The sequence below is a fragment of the Chroicocephalus ridibundus genome, chromosome Z (assembly GCF_963924245.1).
Source record: "Chroicocephalus ridibundus chromosome Z, bChrRid1.1, whole genome shotgun sequence".
NCBI classification, from domain to species: domain Eukaryota; kingdom Metazoa; phylum Chordata; class Aves; order Charadriiformes; family Laridae; genus Chroicocephalus; species Chroicocephalus ridibundus.
Window position 1 is genome coordinate 55,943,193 of NC_086316.1, and position 18,844 is coordinate 55,962,036.

General features: G+C 37.2%; 1 protein-coding gene across 1 annotated transcript in view; it reads left to right on the forward strand.

The window, feature by feature from the left end:
• Nucleotides 1-17,920, forward strand: part of PLGRKT (plasminogen receptor with a C-terminal lysine) — a 33,275-nt gene extending 15,355 nt beyond the window's left edge. The window contains exons 2-4 of the mRNA XM_063321180.1: nt 7,063-7,193; nt 8,163-8,272; nt 13,011-17,920. Of these exons, the coding sequence (XP_063177250.1) occupies nt 7,063-7,193; nt 8,163-8,272; nt 13,011-13,132 (363 nt within the window). The 3' untranslated portion in view covers nt 13,133-17,920. The remainder of the gene's footprint in view (nt 1-7,062; nt 7,194-8,162; nt 8,273-13,010) is intronic.
• Nucleotides 17,921-18,844: the final 924 nt, after the last annotated feature.

Sequence of the window (18,844 nt, forward strand, 5' to 3'; positions counted from 1 at the left end):
GTTTGATCTAGAGGCCCATTTCCTGACACTTCTGTGTGCATGCTGGTCATAGAACCAAGCAGACACTGTGAAATTATTACAAGTTATCATCTCTGTATTGCACTCTGGTGGCTTACAATGGAGGTGTAAACATAGGTATCACTATTCTGTTTTCCATTTATTTTTGCTAAACAACCAGTTGCGGCAACTTCTGGTTTTGCACATTGATTGCAGAGGACAACACCTAGGACGAGTCACGTAAGGCTTTAATCTTTCATCTGCTTATGAAATACCAGGTGTACTGCTACTGCAAGGGGTTTGTGCAGTTACTTAGCTATAGTACCTGCACACCAACTTTTATATGTGTTTGGTAAGTGATTTGCAGATTTTTCTATCTGTGACTCTCATATTTTTGAAAAATTAAGCCTTATTTTCATTGTGCCTCTGAGTACTCAAAAGTTAGAAGTTACTAGTTGTTTAAAGAACGCTGTCAGAGTCTCTGATCATTGAAAAACTGTGAGTGAAAATAACCTTTTATTATAGGCACAGTAGCCATGGCCTATAGCAGGTGTGCAAGAGATTAGCCTGTGACAGAACTGGAGGTCCTTTTAGCATGAGTGTAAGGCTATTCCAACAGTTTCTCCATGTTTCTCTTTTCTTAGATTTAGACAGTGAGTTTCAGAACTTAAGCAGAGATGGTATATATTTGTGTGGCTGGTAATTCCTTCTAAGGTAGATTAATTCGTTTTCTGTCTGAATATCTGTTTACCAGGCTGTCAGCATAATTATGTCTTAATGATGGTGACATGAAATACAGTTCCCTAAATAGGCTTACTGCCACAACGACGCTCAAGCCAAGAGTTTGTCCTGCCCAATATTTTAGAGGGATTGATGAAAATAGCGTTATCTGCCAGGACAGCCATTAAATACATCAGGGTGCAAACAGAGGCTTCACCCAGGGGTGGTTACTATATCTTCCTCTCTCCAGATAAATATTCACCTGCATAAAATACATCAAAGAAATCATATGTAATACACATGGACAGTGAAGAGAAAGCATTTTGCACTGAATCTGCTTGCCATTTCTGTTGAGCCTTTGTACACCACCCTGCATCCCATTTGTTTTGCTTTGTGCGTCACCTTAATACAAAAACCAAAGTAGCGTCTGTTCCTTCCTACAGCATCTGAACATGAAACAGAAAGGCAGAAAGAAAGAGAGAAAACAAGCTAAGAGTCTAAAGTATCAGAAATTTCCAATTTATCTACCAGTGCTGATGTGGCTTGTAATCCAGAGAGGACTCTATTTTTTTGCAAGTTGGCGAAGTTGATTAAATTATTTCAGATGAGAATTTTCCCCCACTGGATTTTAATCAATGAAATGATGGTATAAATGCTCTTTTCTATGGTTTGACATCATTGTGACAGTCTGAAGAATAATCAATAGAAATGATAAGGTTGGTTACCACTGACTAGTTTATTAGCATTATCAGTTTCACAGCGACTGACCTTTTCCCTCTCCGCCTCACTTCTCTTCATCTGTCATGTTTCATTTTGTCAGATTGATTTCCTTTTACTATAACAGCTGGTATGTGGCAGACTTCAAATGCTAATCAGCCCTTACAGTTTCTCACACGGTGTTGAGAAACTACTAGCTGTATTTAAAGAAAAACAGGAAAGTTATTTCTAATCAGGTCCTCCTCAGAGTGTTATAAAATATAAAATGTTACTTGCTACTATTACCCATTTTATTTTGAAATTGCTAAACTTAAATTTTAAAATTAGGTGATCAGTATTTATGACCAGTAAAGAAGTTGCTACTGTCATTTAAGAAAAATCTGTTAATTATGGAATTAAACTCACAGAAATTTATGTAGGGTTTTTTTTTTATTATGATATTAACTGTACTTGTATAGGTATCTCTAAAACATGGTCTGATTGTTGTAGGATATGATTTCTTAACAGTAATAGAAAAGCACGCTTGGATGTGTACCCATGCATCAACATTACAACTTCAGCTGTCTTGTGCCATGCACAGCAACTTGGCTGGGAAAATTACAGCATCTGCCTTTCTCCCATGGTTAATCTGATCCTGAGACTCTTTACATGACTATGGTTGCATAAAAACTGTAAGTAAATAGTCCCTATTGAAGTTTTTAAGTCTATATAGATGGGAGGCTTTTGAATTTAAAATGAAATAGAATTTATTCCCTAAGACATGGCACTTGGATGGTGAATTGTTGTTCAGCTGGTGTGTATGATGTGCACCCGTGGCTTGCTTCCTCAATAATCAGCTTCTCCTGCCAGTGAGATTATTCTAAATATGCTACAGCATGCCTCTGCTACGTTTGAATAATACACATTTTTTTATCTTATCACCTATAAAGTTCTATGTGTGGAGTTATGGTTTGCAGTAAAATTAATACCTACTGTTCTTAATTCTTGCTTCTGATCTGCCATAATGGGAAAAGAAGTCATCTTAAATATCATTGCAAAATAAGTCCTAAGGGTGTAGGACTTGGCCTTTGTCATAAAATCTGCATGTTAATAAACACAAAAGTCTTCTCCACCCCTTCACTTCCCCAGTGTGGCTGGCATTTTCAATAGAACACATGTGGAGTAAAATAAGACACAATTACTAAGAAATTAACAGCTGAAAATGGGATATTGATTTGAACTGCAGTCAAACATGATTTGGTTTTCTGTCTTTCATCTAATTTGGAGTCATCTTTTGGGGTGGACTCCAGAATCCTTCCCTACAGGGATCTGCTTTCAAATCCTGACTTGCTTAAGGTTAATGTAATCTTAATAGTTTCGCCTTATGATGTGCCAATACTTGTTCAGTGTAAAGTCAGCATATCAGGCTATCCTGGTCATTCAAAAGTGTCAGAGCTCAAGATGCTCAGTTCAGATCAGCATGTTAAGTGGGTAAGCACAAGGACGTTGCCCCTGAATTGTTCTAAGTTTTGAATGATTGAGGAACATAGAAGTTGCCTGAGTGCCCAGGTAGGTGCTTAATTTTGCAATTTAGAGTATGCAAAATTCGTTTAAAAGCATATACTCTTTTAGCGTCAAACATTGCTCATAAACCTGTTTAGCTGCTCAGATGTCGGGTCGGGCCATGTTAAAGCGGTCTGTGGTGACACGGGGTAGGTGTGTGCCCTGCTTTCTGTCTGCTCGCTCAGAGGCTGCCAGCGGGGTGTTCCCTGCTGTGCTGAGCACAACTTGCAGGAGCCCATGCGTGGAATGTGGTGGCAGCATTGACCCACGTCATTCAGCAGCGCAGTGGCTAAGATGCTCTCTAAAAAGAGCTCAGGCATACTCCAGGCTGTTTTTTCTACAATTATTCCAGTAAGTTTAAGTTGTGCAATGAAACAGTATGTTCTGGGACAACTTTAGCCGCAGTTGTTGCTCAGTTTTCCCTTTCCTTTTACTTAAGGAAAGCTTGAAACCCAGTGAAGTCAGTGTGGAATTTCCCTGGAATGCTTTGACTAAATCCCTTCATTATGCAGATTGCCATTGCAGTCCAACAGCTACAGCACTATAGTCTTTTGTTTTGGCAAGATGAAACTATGCCAAGTGACAAAACTGATCTTGGAAAGCAAGATTGAAGATTTTTTCAGAATAAAGGAGGACAGAAAAAAGGGCATTTCTGGTGTTGGAGAGAGGTATTCCTGGGTTTGACATAAGATTGCATAAATTCAGAGAGATTTTGGAGCACATTTAGTGGTGTTTGTGCATTGTTATTACATTTTCTCCGTATAACTTATAACTAATAAAAATAGATTTAAAACCAAACCTCTGCAGCAGTACTGCAGATTACTTAGCATCCCTAAAAACATCTCAGTGCTTTCTTGGTCCTACGTTGTAAGTTTATGGAAAAAATAGATCTTCTGTAGTAAACTGTTCATTGTAACATCATGCAACTTCAGTAATAGCAAGAATTAAATTATTAATTTAGCTAAATGTCACTAGATCTACTTTTTATTGCCTTCTGTGCATTAAGATTCCTCTGAAACCTTTTCTTCTTGGCTGTGTCGCATTTTGTGATGTAGACATAAAATACTCATCTCTGAGATTCATCAGTCTAAAGCTTCCCTCCAGCACATCTTCTTTTAAGAAATTAATTTAAATACAGGATTATGTTTCATCTAGGTAAGATTTTACACCCACATTGAAGAAGTTTGCTCAAAGCGAGGGAATTAAGAGCATTTTTCTATGCGTTTTTCCCCCCTTTATTTTTTGATTGGGTACCACGTAGAAAGTTGAGGATTAGGGGGTTTTTTAAGTGAAAAAAAGACCTTTCTGTTTAGAAAATAATATGAAAATGTGTTTGATTATGTTATGTGTCTGCTGTTTATAATATACAAAACAAGTTGGTTTCATTTATACTAAGTTACTTATATAAATTACTTGTAGATACACATGAGAGTGTCCTTGGGCTTCTGAAATTTGATATGACAGGCTCCTACAGAAAGGTGTTTGTTTGACCTTAGTGTCTGCGACTTAATAATTAGCTTTTTCTTTCAGTACTTGGATTTTAAAGAGCTATCAAAGTATAACTTGTGAGGGTGGGGTTTTTTTGGTTTTGTTTGTTTGTTGTTAGGATCCTTTAGTTTAAACTTGGAATTTAGATCCTTTATTTAAACTTACAGCTTTCTTTTGATTCCGTGCTTACTTCTTTCTGTGCCCTGTGCATATTAAACTGTGTTTTTTTCTTCTCCATTACATTTCCTATTAGCAAGACCTATATTTCATCAGCATATCCTTGTCCCACTTCCTCCCCATGTACTTCTTAAAATTGAAGCTCATTTAGGGTAATACTGTGCATCTTGGAATCGTAGGTTCCTTATCTGTGCTGACAGGCAAACAAAGCATCCCTTAATACTTTTCACACATGTACACACAAAATCAAATTGAAGGGGAAAATAGAGATCATTAAATTGATATTACATGTCATTATTTTATCTTGTCACGTCAACCCTCAGCAATTTACCAGGCTTAGGATATTGGGGAACACAATGAGCCTAATCAAGGGCCAGCGTGCTTGTTTACTTTAGAATTTCCAAGTGTCTCATAGGTGACAAAATAAAATCTAATTATTTTGATATTTTATTAAGTGGTTTGTCAGACATTATATAATTACTACTTCTGAAAAAAAGCAATCTGAAAATTATGGATATTGGGAAGGTAGAGCCTGTTGATATTTTTTGTGAGAACAACAATTGCAATGTAAGTCTTGAGGAAAGAGAAATAGATGAAACAGTATTGTGAGACTACAGTAAATGTTGTTTTTCCTACTGTGTACAATTATATGTAATTAGATCTGTCCTTTTTTTATTATGCTGTCTAAAAAATTAATTCTACCTATCTAGGTACTGAATGAGCTTGTAAATAAGATAGCAAGATCAACATAGTCTGAAGAAATAATTAGTAACAATTTAACAGAAATTGTTCTGCTCAGGCTAAATCAATAGTAATGGAGATGAATAAATGGGTGGAAACCTTAAGTAATTACATATCCTTTAAATTATTCTTGAATTAGAAAGCAGGAGAAAAGAACAGATTTAATTACTTTTATAGATGCATGGGAAGAGAACTTTCTGAATTCTCTCTTTGTTCTTTCTTTTCTAGAATACAGTTTTTTAGGCAGCTGGTTTTCTGTTTCCTGTACCTTGTTGGACTTTTTATGCAACTCTGTTAGCTAGGCCAGACTAGGTACTCTTTTTTTTCCCAAAAAATGAGTTACAAGCATTAACAAGAAGACAATGACTTCTTATTGTGTTTGTTAACTTGTGTACTCAGGTTTCAGACTGCTTATTTTTGTCACAATTCTGATTTTTTGCATCAGCCTAAGCAGGAAAGACCATTGTTCTTTTGGGTGTTCTGTACAGTAGGGAGGAACTCTTAAGAAATACTAAATTTACCTTTATTTAATAGAAATGTACCAGTATGTTTAGATGGGGCATGTAATTAAAAAATAATAAATCTAATACTCTCTCTTTTATTCTTATGTACCATAGAAAGTTCTACTTTGATGTGGGAATGTACTGTCTAGATTGTACTTTTTGCATTATTGTTTTTAATTTTAGTTACAGAAGTGTTTTCTCATGGGCTTTTGATATGTATTCCAGTTTCTTTAAAAGATCTGGTATGTTCACATTGCGTTTTCTGTATTCATAAACTATGGTGTTTCAAGAGTTAAGAGCTTTATGATGCATCACTAAGAAGAGACAAAGAGGTGTCAAGATTGACTCTAAAGATACTATCAGCTAAATTAAAACCAAGCAGAATAAATTGTAAAGTAGCTGGATGGTACCCTTTGGAACACCATGGAAATGCAAAGGTCAGAGAACCTTAATTTACACAGTGCTGCTGAGACTTGGGGAACTCTCAAAACCTAACACCAATATTTTGGTTTTCTTGACCTTGAGAAAGTAGCATTAGAAAGATTCTGCATTAATGCATTTGCTAACTGACCTAAATGCTTTCTTGGTATAAACTATTCTGAGTTATTATTCAATCTCAATCAAAAGGTATAAATGACTGAAATAAAAGAATAAAAAAACCCTTTTCAGTAAGTGTTTTGGATTTATAGAATAGAAATGTTTTGGTTGGAAAAGACCCTTAAGTCAAGTCCAAGTGTTAACATAACACTGCCACGTTACTACTAAACCATGTCCCTCAGCACTATGCGTCTTTTAAATACCTCTACAAATGGTGACTCCACCACTTCCCTGGACACCCTGTTCCAATGCTTAATAGCCCTTTCAGTGAAGAAATTTTTCCCAATATCCAAACTAAACTTCCCCTGGTGCAATTTGAGGCCATTTCCTCTCATCTTGTTGCATGTTACTTGGGAGAAGAGACTGATCCCCACCTGGCTACATCCTCCTTTCAGGTAGTTGTAGAGAGTGATAAGGTCGCTCTTCAACCTCCTTTTCTCCAGGCTGAACAACCCCAGTTCCCTCAGTTGCTCCTCATAAGACTTGTGCTCTAGACCCCTCTCTAGACCAATGAGAAATTGTCTTAGTTTTTTAAATAAATGGATAACTAAATTTTGTTTAACCTCTCTTCCTTTTTTAGCTGGAAAGGCAATTACTGATGCAGAACCAGATGAGAGAGAGACAAACAGCCATGCAGATTGCTTGGACTCGGGAATTTCTCAAATATTTTGGGACGTTTTTTGGACTTGCTGCTGTAGGTTTAACAGCTGGGTATGAAGTCTATTTCCTAACAGAAAATATTACTATATTGCATTTGTATTTCTATGATGCTGGATCTTCCTTTTGCATTATAACAGAGAGTTATTTTTATCCAGTAACTGCTCAAAGGTTGATCAGATGACAAAATGACTCTGATTTCTGTCTGCTTCCAGACGTGTTTTGGTTATGCCTGTACTGAACTGACAATACAATGATACAGCTGAGGTACAAAAAGTTCCATGTAAAATAAAAGCTGTGTGTGGAACAGGGGGGATTGTTTAAAAGCCATTCTATTTTCTTGTCTATATTGTGTTTTAATGAACTATTAATGAGAAAAAAATCCTCCACCATCTGGATTTTTCAATATGTCAGTGAACAAGTGGACATACTCTGAAATCTGTTCACTTAAAATTGGAATCAAGAAACTCACCCAAATGGGGAAAAAACCCTGGCTAATAAAGCTGTATTCCATAGGGAAAAACTTGCCTTATAGGACTTCTGTTTGTTAACATGTTTTTCTCGTGCTATAGCACGATTACAGGGAGTGTAGGAAGTATTTGTGGGTTTGTGTACATAGTATAGATTAAATGCATCTTATGCATTATGTGTTCTCTGTGGACTCAGATGCATTTGGAACTGAACATAATATTTTGATTGCTACATGTTGCATGTAGCTGGATGGATATGTGCACGTGCACGTGCATGCTACCTGAGTTAGATTATCCCATTTTTGTTAGATATACTCAAAAGTCACTTGAAGCATTTTTTTAATACCCTTGGTTTGACAGTTAAGCAAGAAGGCAACCAGAAGATTAATGCTTCTGAAGAAATTAAGACTTGCTCTTCTTTGATTAGAATGTAGAAGGATACACAAGTCCTAGACGGTCAAGGTCAATCTAAAGTAAGAGTGTGCTGAATGTCCTAAATAATCTTATTTTTTCCTTCTTTTTTTTTCTTTTTTTTTTTTTTTTTCCTAAACAGAGCAATAAAAAAGAAGAACCCAGGAGTTTTACTGCCAATAGTTCCCTTAAGCTTTATATTTGCCTATCAATATGATATGGGCTATGGGACACTGTTGCAAAGAATAAAAGGTATGTGTATATAAGTCTGCCTGGTTTACACATAAACCCAACCTTAATACGGCTGTGAGAAAACTTGCAATAGATTTTCTCTTTTTTCTGGACAAAATCTTACTCATTCATTTCTTTTCTTCTCTGTTACAATCGGATACTTCTCCAGTCAAAAGTAATCACCCCAGTTTTATGGCTTTTCCCTCCAGTTAAGACTGACTGTTAATTCCTCCTCTCTTGTTTTAAAAAATGTGAATTCCAAGGCTATAAATACACCTCAAGTAAGCACTGCATATTTGTGAGAAATGACAGATCTAGTGATATGCTTCCTTATTCCACTCTGATGCTGCTGTTTGGCAAGCGGTAGAGATCATAAGAGCAGATGAAGGGATACAGACAGGAATCATACCCTTATACTTTCATAACCAAACAAAATTGTCAGATTATCATCTTGCCAGTGTGCCCTGCTAAGACGGAAAAATAAAGGTGAGTCACAGAAAGTGGTGTCTTGCCTCGTAGTTGCCAGTGGCAGATCTGATCAAGTGATGGGTGTTGAGGATTATGGAGGTACGTTTATATGTTAGCTCTGATTCCTAGTGAAGGAGACATGCTAAGAGAGTGTTCACTGAAAGTGAAAACGGCATTGGTCTATGGCTTGTTACCTTCACAAATCGTCTTAGTTAACTAGCTTGATTTTCCTGTCTGCTACTGACACAAACATACTGAAACAAAATAAAAATTTGTTTCAGCTCTTGGTCTGCCAAGAGATCAGCCTCCAGAACTAAGAGGTAGGTTTCCTAACTCTGTGTACTTCATTGAAAATAATGATAGATAAATTAGGCAAACTCTGACATATTTCCTGCTGCACACAGGTGCAAATATATTCAGGTGATGCAGTAATGTATATCTCTGAACATTTTCTAAACCCCACTAAATACATTTCTTTGGATTTTAATACGAAGAGGCAGCTGAGCACAGGGAGAAACACTGAGTAGCTCTTGGAAATCCAAGTGTTGAAAAGGAGATTAGTACATATAGTGCAGAAGGAACACTTGTAATTTAGGGTTTGTTAATTTATTTAAAAAAAAATAATGACCTCATGTTCATTCCAGAATTTTGGAAGAGTGAGTATATCATAATACACACCCCATAGCAAGAGTATGTAATGTGTTTACTCACGACCGTGTGGTCCTGTATAGGTTGAAGAGGGGCAATGTAGTATCATATTGCTTTCCAAATAGGAAAAGTTGTGTATGTAACTTCAGATCCACTAGGGCAACTTCAGCAGTATGCAATATTTGTGAAAAGGTTTTGGAGAAAAGAAGCTATGGAGCAAAATGCACAGTAAGATAAAATGAAATATGCCAAGCTAACGCTGTCTTTTTCAGGACTATCATTTCTCTTTTCCAAAAGAAACGTGGTAGATCTACTATAAACTCATGAAAGCATTTAGTGTGGTATCACATGAAGTTTAAGTTAGCATGAAGGACATGGAAATTAGTAGACAGGTAAGCACTGGAGTGAAGAGAATGTGTCACAGATTTGTGCTTAAAGAGGAAGGCTAGGCTTTGGCAGGGTTATTAGCAATATTCCTTAAGATTTGGTCTGGATCTGCTTTTATTTTGTATTTGAAATTACAAGTGGGTTATACTAATCAAATCTGTGGATGACAAACTTGATTGGTGTCATCAACAGAGATGAAATAAACAGTAGTACAAGAAGAACTGATGACCTGAAGAACTGAGATAATAAAATAGGATTCAATTTCATAAGAAGGTCAGCAAGAATCAGAGAATCACAGAATGATAGGGAAGCTAGAGACTAATAGGGATTCCTACCATCAGAGCTCACCAGCTGTAAGTGATAGAAAAAGAGAAAAACCTGAATGTATTAGGTGATCACAGAATGAGTATAATCCAGTGTGATGAAATTATGAAAGTCAAGTGAAATCTAGAAAACTCAAGTGAGGTTTCCTAGTATCACAGCATGGTTGAATGGGACCTCTGGAGGTTGTCTGATCCAATCACTCTGCTCAAGCTGGATCACCTAGAGCCAATTGCCCAGAAAAAAAGTCCTGATGGCTTTTGAATATCTCCAGGAATGGATATTCCACAACCTTAGTACAAATGGAGGTTACAGATGGGAAGGTATGATGCAGCAGAACAGTAATACCTTCCTTGGAAATTTTGCATAATTTAGATCACTTCTGTACAAGGAGTCTAGAATTACTGAAGAGTTAAAATTGTCAGGGGATGCCAAGCTGCCTTGTGAGAGAAAACAAAGTCATTAGTTTGTTTAGCCTTGTGAAAAGATGTGAGAGATTTCGGTCTACAGATCTTACTTACAGGATAGGATAAAGGAACATAAGAGAAGGAAATTAAACTAATTACTAATATCAGCACTAGAATAAAAGGAAGTGGACTAGCCTGAATTAATCTGGGCTAGAAATAAGAAGGAGGTTTGTAATTATGTGGAAATCAGATTCAGGAGTTCATTTTTATTTTAAGAATAAAATTAAGTGCTTGAAGAGAAGGTTTTATGACACAATTGACCCACAGCCATAATACTTGTTCTTACTACTCAGCTGGTCCCTGTGACCACTTCCATACTACTTTCTTAATCACTTCTCTGCTTGCCCATGTATTCTGTTGGTGGATGCCATGCTTTGTCTCTGTAGTGTAATAATGAATGTATACACCATTCCCTTTATTGTTCCCTCTTAACCGCTCTCTTCCCTCCAGGGTATGCCTATCTTCAGCCTCATAGCCAATTCCCTCTCCTAAGTTAATTTGCAATTACTTCCATGCTGCATAATCTTCCTTGCATCTGAAGCACTTGATCAAATAGCCTTGCATCTGCCGTTCTTCATTCTTTGGAATCAGTTTATACCCCTGGAGGTTTCTCTATTCCTCTTTCACTAGGCATTTTGTCTCTGATCTTGCTTACAGTTAATTTTTTCTTCTGTCTCTAGCCCGCTTGTCCAAATATTTTCTTATTACTTGCTTATTCTCCCACATAGACATCGGAGGGATTTTTTTCCTGCTTTATAGGTTGGGCTAATTAAAGCAAAAACTGAGGACAAAGGGGGAGATACCTGTTTTGAGTTCTGCTTGTGCTGCTGAAAAGCCGTTAGTGTGCCAGAGCCATGGAATAGAACTGAATCTTTTGGCGATGGCAGGGTTACAGAACAGCCCTCAGGTGCACGATCTTTTCTGAATGACTGAGGACACTAAGAATCAGTCATGAACCTGCTATCTGTGTTCTTGGCCTTGCTGTTCTGCTTTTCCTCTTAGTCCAGGTACATATTGCTGGTGTTTTTCAGACAAATTATTAGAGGAGGGGAGGGATTATATAGACAACTTCCAACTGCACAAAACTTGTCCACTAAGCAATCAAACTGGCTACCTTTTCCAAGATTTACATAGCTCACTGCTTGTATCCTGAGACATGTGAGAAGGATGGTGACTGGGAAATCTGCTCTAGTGCATCTGAGTGACAGGCATAGAGAGTTGACTGTCTGTAACATCTCTCTGTCACCTAAGATCTCTTGATATTCCATAATCAGATGCTATATGCAACTGACTGACGTGTTATTACCAGTTACTGGGAGTGATAAACAGTGTCATCCTGATGGGTACTGCTGATGTGTGGAGATCCCAAGCACTGTAATACTACCAAAATTGCAGTTGGAGATTTCAGCATTCGGACTCGTTTTAAAGATTGACCCAATCTTGACTACATTACAATATTCAGTCAGGTTTATGGCATGTAAATACAGCTTCAAATCCCTGCCTTAACAATCATCAAGCTAGGAGTTAAGGCATAGGTAAATGAGATTGTTGGCACTGTACCAAATGGAATCAGCCAAAACAAACACATTCTTTGCCTAATCTTCATCTTTTCTTATATCACAATTAGACCACCACAATTTACGTATGATGTTCAGTCTGTATCTTTGTTTTCTGGATTCTCTGTCCTAGATGTTTTCATTCCAGCCTTACCCAGACCATTCTGCACCCTGCAGCTTTTCCCTGCTGTGCTGTTAAGACTGCGTGTTTAGGTAACTGTCTTAGCAAATCTTTTTGTGAGCAATATGCTTTCACCAACGCTTCTTCAAGGCTTGTGCTACCCTCTTTCTGCCTGTAGCCTGACATCTTTTAGCCTAGGCCTGAGACAAGAAGAAAAATTGTGCCCAAATATAGTGCGTGTAGAATACTGTGCACAGGGAATTTACTTGTTGAAGCTTACGTATGCTTTTATGTCTGTGTCTGATCTACCCTCGTGTCAGATTCCTAATTGGTCAAACGCAGTATGGGGTTGGTAAAAAGTACACGGTGATGCCAAGTCCTTGCAGTATCTCATGCCTCCAATTCAAAGCATGTGTGTAGTAAATCTCTACATGAAACATTACTATAAATCAGTGTAGTTTTTAGGAGAAAGGGGCTAAGAAACGGCAACAGCAGCACAATTAATTGTTATGGCTGAAGTTCGTTCAAACAAATGCAGTCTGAGGCAGATATTCAGTTCGGACCAAACACTTCTGCGTGCAGGTATCCCACTAGTACTTTAGACAACTTTAATGCTACATTGGCATTGGCTTGTTTGTAAAATACATAACTGTGACCTGGTATTTTGTTGCTGTGGCCCAAACAAGAATAGCTTAGTCAGTTTCTTTTTTTTTTTTTTTTTTTTTTACTTTCTTTGCTTTCTCACAGTAAGGGTGAGGAGGAAATTTATTCAAATTTTTTTATTTTTTAAGGTGAAGCAGAGAACATTTTGGACACACAGAGCACTTTGCTAGAATTGCCGAAAGGACCACTCACTTATGAAGAGCTGGAGAAAATCAGAAGATCTCAGAGCAAGATCTTCATAGAAAAATAGGAAGATGGGATTAAAGCTTAACATCTGAAATGTGATTTTAATAGTGGTTTCAGACATAAATGAATCATTAAAATTTTGAGAAAAATATGAGCTTTTATAAAATCGAAATACAGTTCATAAAAAAAACCAAAACTTTCTAAAGCAATGATTTTTATATTGTGTATATCTCTTGACAACACCCATTGTTGCTGTAGTATATTTTCTTGTTTAGAATTAAATATTGAATTTACACTGTTTATTTAGAGTCTGAAAATAACTTTCACCTGTAGTAAAAATGTCTGGTACTGACCAAACTTACTATAATCAACAAAAATAAGTTAATTGGTAGTTACAGATTTGTATAAATATGGTCATAATTTTCAAATATATTTAAGGATGCACAGCTCAATTTGAAGGCAGGAATAGACAGTCAACTTCGAAAAATAAGACACTTTTAATTTGCTGTTCTTTAGGCAGTAAACTCACCATCTCTGCTTCAAATTCTGGAATAAACAGCTTTTATCAGAAGTAGGTTCAGAAGCAAACACGTCACTTGCTAACTGTGTGTTTTACTCTTAAGAAAAACTGTATTAAAGTATGAGCAGAGATAATTTCTCAAAAAGAGAAAACAAATTATGTAGCTATTTCCTGAATCTTTTTCATGCTTGTTTGACATTCTGAAACTCAGGATAATTTGTTTACATGAAATCAGAGTTTCACTACTAAGATGAATATTAACTTAGGCTAACAGCAAGTAAAATTATTAATGTATGTTTTTGTAATTGGTAGATCCAAGGGGCCTTGCAAGTACTGAAAAACTGAGGGATTTTTTGCATGCCTTTACTCTTGCATGTTATATACTGAGAATATAATTTTAGTATGTTTTAGTATTCTGATGTTACACTTGGCAAAAAAATGCATCTTTCTGTATTGGAAATCTTGTTTAGAACAAGATTATTTTGTGTTTTGGATGGAAAGTCTTCTAGCATTAGCCTAATTGCAGAATGAAAAACAAATGCTCAAAAAGCATCCAGTAATGAATTAAGCCTAAGTCTGTATTGACAATTTGTTGATTTAAAAATTAAGTTCTGGCTGGAGATAATGCCCTGAATCTGTTTTTGAAGACGACTTGACTAAAATCAGAATATTGTTACAGTAAGACAAGTGAATATGTAATAAAACAAAAGCTTCTCAATGTAGAATAAATTAATAGCACAGTTTCCATAGCTGTGTAAGACTGATTTCTGAAAGTGCATTCACTTCCGCATTCAATCACTTCTATAATTGGTTCTGTCATTGTGTGTTAATGATGAATACAATCTATAACGGATGTCAAATGGTATGCATTTTAATGTGCAGAGTGATAAAATAGGTTATAATAGCTTGGTTTACACTTTGGCTGTTTAGGATTTAAGGCATTGATTTTAATTGGCTTGGAAGGCGTGCCTCAACTCAGCCTATGGTGCTACCCATATTCTGTGAGCTCACAAAATGCAGCCCAAGACCACCTCATATTTTCTGCCTGTCCTGTAACGGAATCCCTCACCACTTGCTGCTATATTATGTACTACACTTAGGACATATATATCCCTGCTTACCTGTTTTGCTTTGAGTAACAGGTCATCTGTTATTCATCTGCTCCCTTTCCTCTAAGTTCTGAAGTCCACCTTGCTTTAATTTTGAAGAAGTTATAATAGCTTTTTATGTTTTGACCTCTGTCATATATTCATCCTCTTTCTTCTGAGAAAGAAAAACAATTAAACCAGCTTGTTTTGGCATTTGTGTGTCTCCACCTGTGCCTTTTAACCCACCTTTTAAAAATATGAAAGCCATTTTGGCAAGTGAGCAGTTTTACTTACAAATCCTAGAAAATTAGGAAATACCCTAATCCTGTCCACTGTTAATTAGGAATGAATATCTGTGTGTTTGCAATAGATTGCTGGTTATGGTGCTGGATCAAAAGGCGGTGTTAAAGCAAGCAAGCAGGCTAAGCAAAATAATGACCCTAACAGCAGTTTTAGAAGATAATAGGATAGCAATTTATTGCTTCATCCTAGCTAGATTTGAATTTTTTTTTTCTCCCAAAGGTTAAGCTTAGATCAATAATGTTAATCCACACTAAAGACCCCACGCTAAAAAGTGACAACAGCGGGGCAAGTATGATTCAGTGTTACAAAGTGAGTAAATTTCACCAAGTAATTGTTGAAAATTACCAAATTTATAAGGGAAAAGCGACAGGCTCTAAGCAGGACAGTCTAATGCCAAACCCAGAAATTTATTTAAATGGGCAACATAGAATGTGCCAAAGATTGTCAAGAAGTTAAGGGTTAGTCACCTTTACTGCCTTTATTTTTTTACTATTGGCTTTGCTTTTTTTGTGATAAATATATACTTCTGTTTTGAAGACGCTCATTCTTTGTTATGGATTATTTACTCTACTGCCAGTGCGTTAATCAAAATTCTTGCATGTGCCAAGCCTGGTCATATCTGTCACATAGATATGCAGCTACAGAGCAGTTGAACTGTATTATTTCCTTCTGAGAGCAATGAAAGAAAGCAGGAAAGCTTACCTTTGACAGGGTCTACTTCAGGGAAATAGATGTTTACAGCACAAGTTGCCCGTAATCATCATACCCGTTGTACTCATAGAAATAAATAAATAAAACACCTAAAATATCCTGCTCTCTTCTGTCATTGGCGCTCAGCTGGCTTCAGCTGTAAGACTTACTTTAATATATTACAGTAACTGTCTTTGTTTTTCATGAATCACTGGGGAAGAGAAGGAGAATAACTGCAGGGGGAGCTTGTTCTGACCTGAGGGCACTATTCTTGCCACCTTAATCCTGTTGGTTTTTTCTGGTCATAAGGTCTGATAGTCATGCATCCTGAATCAGTGTCACTCAGAACAGGATTCTTCCGGGAAAGTGAGAAGTCAGTCATGATTAGGATGTCAAAATTAAACTCTTTGTGTTCTCATTATGGATATGTCGTCTTTAGAATCCAAGGAAGTGCACGCAGATTGCGAGCCATGACTGCCCCACACTTCTCTTGTTAATCAGGTTTTGAGAGGATACATGAGTATTGTTGAGAAACAAGTGAAGTTACTTTGGGGGGGCAGGGCAGACAGTTTGGGCCTTTTCCTTTGTTCCTTGGATGAATGATTTAGCTCTTCTTAACCTTTTTCATGGTAGGGAAAGTTAATTCTTGACAGCCCTTTCCTAAATGTTTTGAAGTTATTTTATGACTCCATATCACTGCTTTTAAAAGAAGAAGGGGAGGGTCCACTTATGTGGACATGCCCAAACGAGATAGTTTCTGCATTATTATTTAATTGCTTTATCAGTCTTGGAATTAATTATATCATAGAATCATAGAATGGTTTGGGTTGGAAGGGACCTTAAAGATCATCTAGTTCCAACCCCCCTGCCCTGGGCAGGGACATCTTCCACTAGACCAGGCTGCTCAAAGCGCCATACAGTCTGGTCTTGAACACTTCCAGGGATGAGGCATCGACAGCTTCCCTGGGCAACCTGTTCCAGTGCCTCACCACCCTCACAGTAAAGAATTTCTTCCTGATATCCAATCTAAATCTACCCCCTTTCAGTCTGAGGCCGTCACCCTGTGTCCTATCATTACGCTCCTTGATGAAGAGTCCCTCCCCATCCTTCCTGTAGCCCCGTTTAGGTACTGGAAGGACATTATAAGGTCTCCGTGGAGCCTTCTCTTCTCAGGCTGAGAATATAAAAATGCTTGGATTTCTTCATTTTTTAACTATTTTAACTATTGGCTTTCTAAAACTCATGATCATCTTCTGATGAAGCCCTACGTGAGGTAGCTGGATACCAGTGGTACTTATTCACCAATCACATGCATGCAGTGGTATTCCACATTTCTTGCAGAACCCTGTCTACTAATAAGGAAACTTAAGAAATATTTTAAATTCACATTTGGGCAACTTTCAAAGACTAAGTAGTTCTTGCAGCAGTGAATTGCATGAATTTGAAATGAAGTCTCTGAAAAAAAACTAATGAAGCCTGTGTATTTCCGTCCTACTTCTGATCTTCTGAGCAGATTGTCTGACATTTATCATGTGAATAAGCCTTTCATTCAAGGTATTCAAGGCTATCAAGGTAATGTTAAAAGCTGTCGTCTTTATTTAGCCACCTGTTTTCGTTAAACCTCCTCTGCCTTCTATAAACTTTGATTGCTATTGGCCAACAGAACCAAAATTTATTGCAAGGGAGGGAAACGGTACAATCATCTTTACCTTATTTTCAGAAACTAAAAAATACAAAATACTTGCATTGAGACAAGTACACTGGATATACCTATTTTGCAAGAGCCTACAGATCACAAATGGAATTTTATTTCTTTTGCTGTTGTCTGTTCTTCTTTATTATACAAACAGTAAGAAGGTGAATAGTTACTTCAGATTGATTGTACTTAAATTATTTATTTTCTTCTGTATGTATTGTTTTGAATAGAAGTAGTTTTTCTAACTATGATGAACAGATAAACAAACCTTGCCTCTGACCTGATTTAAATTCATGCCAGATTACTAAGACGTTGACAGTTAGGCTTTTCTGTATGAAGTCCTGTATGATTTAAAGTTATATGACTAACATAGTAGGTTTCTTTATAACCTACCATTCATATCACAGCAGAAGTAGTCAAAAGGCAATACTGCTAAAATGTCTGGAGGAAAAATACTCAGTGTACACCCTACTAGTAAAACTGCATTGAGCATAGTAACATTAAGCAATGTCAAGCTACTGCCAGCTCATTCAGATATGATCCTTAATAAAACTCATTAACTTGCTGCCTGTTGCTGCAGTCTTTAATCCTAGCAAGACAGCATGCGTAGCCTATGCTTTTCAACAAGAAGAGTGATGAAGAGTGCTGCAGTGTGGGCTCCCCTGAGGAATTATGAATGTCTTGAAAAGACATTCTCTCCAAGGCCTCTTTGACAACTTGTGCTCTATCACCTACCAACAAGCACGACGGAAAGCACAGAAAGTATTGTCTCTCACGTTCAGTAGCCCTGATGAAGAAGCAGGTGAGGTCAGAAAAACTGGTTTGAACTGTTTGTTTTCCAGTTTGAGCTCTTGTATTAAGCACCTGTAGTCCGAGGTGCCATACTTCAGACAGTTGAAAAAAATGAGGTTCTTACAAAAAACCCTAAAGGTAGCCATCATAATGCCTGCCTTTGCTTAGGGAGAGTTAGATGTGGTGCCACAGTAACTGATGGTCCAGTTAAATTTGAAACTAAAGCGTGTGGAGAGTCACGAATTGTGATGCAATTGTGGGGAGACACAAATTGTTGTGTAGATTGACGAATCAGCCTGCTATGTGGGGACCTCTCTCAAAACTACCTGGTGAAAAACTCTGAGAAAGACATATCCAATATTTTGTTGCTTTTAAAGACTGTGTCCAGTATTGGGGAGGCACCTTCCTTGTTGCCCTGAAAGTCCTGGTAATGCTTGTGCACATGACTACAGCTTTCCAGTCACTGAAAACAATTCCCTTGCCTAGCATACTACTTACAGTCCAGGAGTAAGTTCAGCTGATGTGATGGGTATTTTCAGAAAAAGTCCACAACACCAACAAGGTCAAGCTGCTTCTCTCTTTAAAAATGGAAGTTGTGATTATCCCAGCACAACTTGTCTGTAACAGAATAGCAGTTAAGACTTCAACTGACGGAGAAAGAGATTGAGGTTTTGTTCTTCAGGAATT